Below are 1897 nucleotides of genomic sequence, written 5' to 3' on the forward strand. Positions count from 1 at the left end.
AAGTTCAGGGTCGTGAGTTCATTACTTTTCCTGGTTTGTCCAAGACATTTAGTCTATTCCTAAGTACTTTTGGATATTGTTATAAACATCCATGCGCACATATGTATGGAGTTCTGTATGTGCAAAAATGGAAAGTGTATTCAGTAGATTATTGCGTATGTTACGAGTGGTTAAGGCTTATCAAAGAACTATAAACCAAATCTCACATGTCTGCATAAAATAAACACTCCTTGATTTTTGTGCAAGGCGTTGATAGTGAAGTCATTCTCGGTCAACACCGAGAATGACTCAGGTTGAATAAATTGCGTTGCCTCCGGATCTCTCGCGCCTTCGTGCCTCAGGAGGTAAGTTATTGACGCAAAGGTGACGTTATATGCCATTGATTATGCTAACAACTTATTGTCGTCACTTCACAGCGCCTCCAGCCCAGATGCAGATCTCCTTTTTTTCATAAGTGGTCAAGTTTACTCCAGAACCAGGACATGTATCGCGTGGGTGTTTCGTCAGAAATAATTAAACGTCAGAGTTCAACCCAGCCACTTCCCCGTCCACAGGTGGAGCACCCAGGCCTTGGCAGATGCCACGTAGTGAATTTTAACCGAGATGGAAATTTTTGCCTTCGTTGCAATTGCTTTCGCTCAATCTATTAAATCATTCACTATTCTCCCCATTATATTTGAGCCAAAAATCCTCATCGCGGAAAGAAAGGTTGTCTTGAAAGGAGCGAGGCGGCGCGGCGGTTCTCGTACCTCCGGCAGCGCGTGAGTCAGCTGAGGCCAAAACAGTCGGAGGACCTTCGTCTGCTCCTCCCGCGTGCGGCCTGCTCTCTCGCGGCGCCCTCGGCTGACAGTTCCCCTCTGTCTCTCGTGTTGAGCGGAGCTCCGGCAAGAGCTCTCGCAAGTATGTGGTGGCGTGTAAAATTTATTGTGGTGGTGTGGGGATGCCTGGCACAACTTAGCGCCGCTCAGCAGGTGAGCGGTGGGGTGCCACTACCTCGGCCAGGTCCTTCGTCACAGCCGAATGTTGGAGTGCCACTCTCTAATTTACCGAGCCAGCAGCCTGGAGTGCCACTTACAAACTCTCCTACTGAGCCAGGCGTGTCACTGCCCATTCTCACGAATAATGCCGCTGGGCAGCCTCAGGACTTTGGCAACCCAGTGATAGTACCTTTGGACACAGGAGTGCCTCTCCCTCGGCCAGGAAGCTCTGCTGGAGGACAGCAGCCTGTGGGAGTGCCTCTTCCGCCGTACGAGACAGTGGGAGCCGTGCAGGACACCTCCAGCTTCGGGGGCGTCGGAGGCATCCGTCCTGTGCGAGACCCCGAGCTGGACCCCGACGTGCAGCGCGTTGTGGGCCTGGCCACCGTCAGGGACCACCTCCAGCTCAAGGCCCGCGCTGACACTGCTGTTAAGATAAGCGAAATTGTCACAGCACACAAACAGGTGAGCACCTCAGACCCCCAGTTTTAAAACTATAATCAGGTGTGATTCAAAATCTAATCAGTGGGGTCCTGGAGCCAGATCCAGGAAAATAGGCCAAGGGACAGAATAGAATTTTAAACCAATATGTTAACACAATTTTGAGGTCTATGGGTAAAATTGAAAGAAATTAGCAATTAAAAACACAATCAAGAGGTATTAATTTTCTTGCCCGATTTGGTGGTTTGCATTACCTTGCTAACAATGAGAAAAACAGAGTTATCCCTAAGCTTCCTGTTTTCTCTTGTTCCTTATTTTATTGTTTGTGGTGGGTGTTGATATTAATATTATTTTATTGCCATTATTCATTTTCACAATTTGCATATGTATTCTTTTTAGATTGGTACACAACCCACACACTAACCAATGTAAAAGAGTGCCTAGTCAGTGAAGTAAGCTTATATACAGTGGGGTTAAGG

At 47.9% G+C, this 1897-nt stretch overlaps 1 protein-coding gene across 2 annotated transcripts in view; it reads left to right on the top strand.

Moving 5' to 3' along the window:
- The first annotated feature begins 777 nt into the window (after positions 1-777).
- The window catches only part of LOC119581949, a 23796-nt gene continuing 22676 nt past the window's right edge, over positions 778-1897 (top strand). The window contains exon 1 of one of the 2 annotated variants that reach the window (XM_037930128.1): positions 778-1442. In XM_037930128.1, coding sequence (XP_037786056.1) covers positions 903-1442 — 540 coding nt within the window. In that variant the 5' untranslated portion in view covers positions 778-902. The remainder of the gene's footprint in view (positions 1443-1897) is intronic. The other variant, XM_037930129.1, reaches the window with a different exon arrangement.

Source organism: Penaeus monodon, chromosome 15 (genome assembly GCF_015228065.2).
Source record: "Penaeus monodon isolate SGIC_2016 chromosome 15, NSTDA_Pmon_1, whole genome shotgun sequence".
NCBI classification, from domain to species: Eukaryota; Metazoa; Arthropoda; class Malacostraca; order Decapoda; family Penaeidae; genus Penaeus; species Penaeus monodon.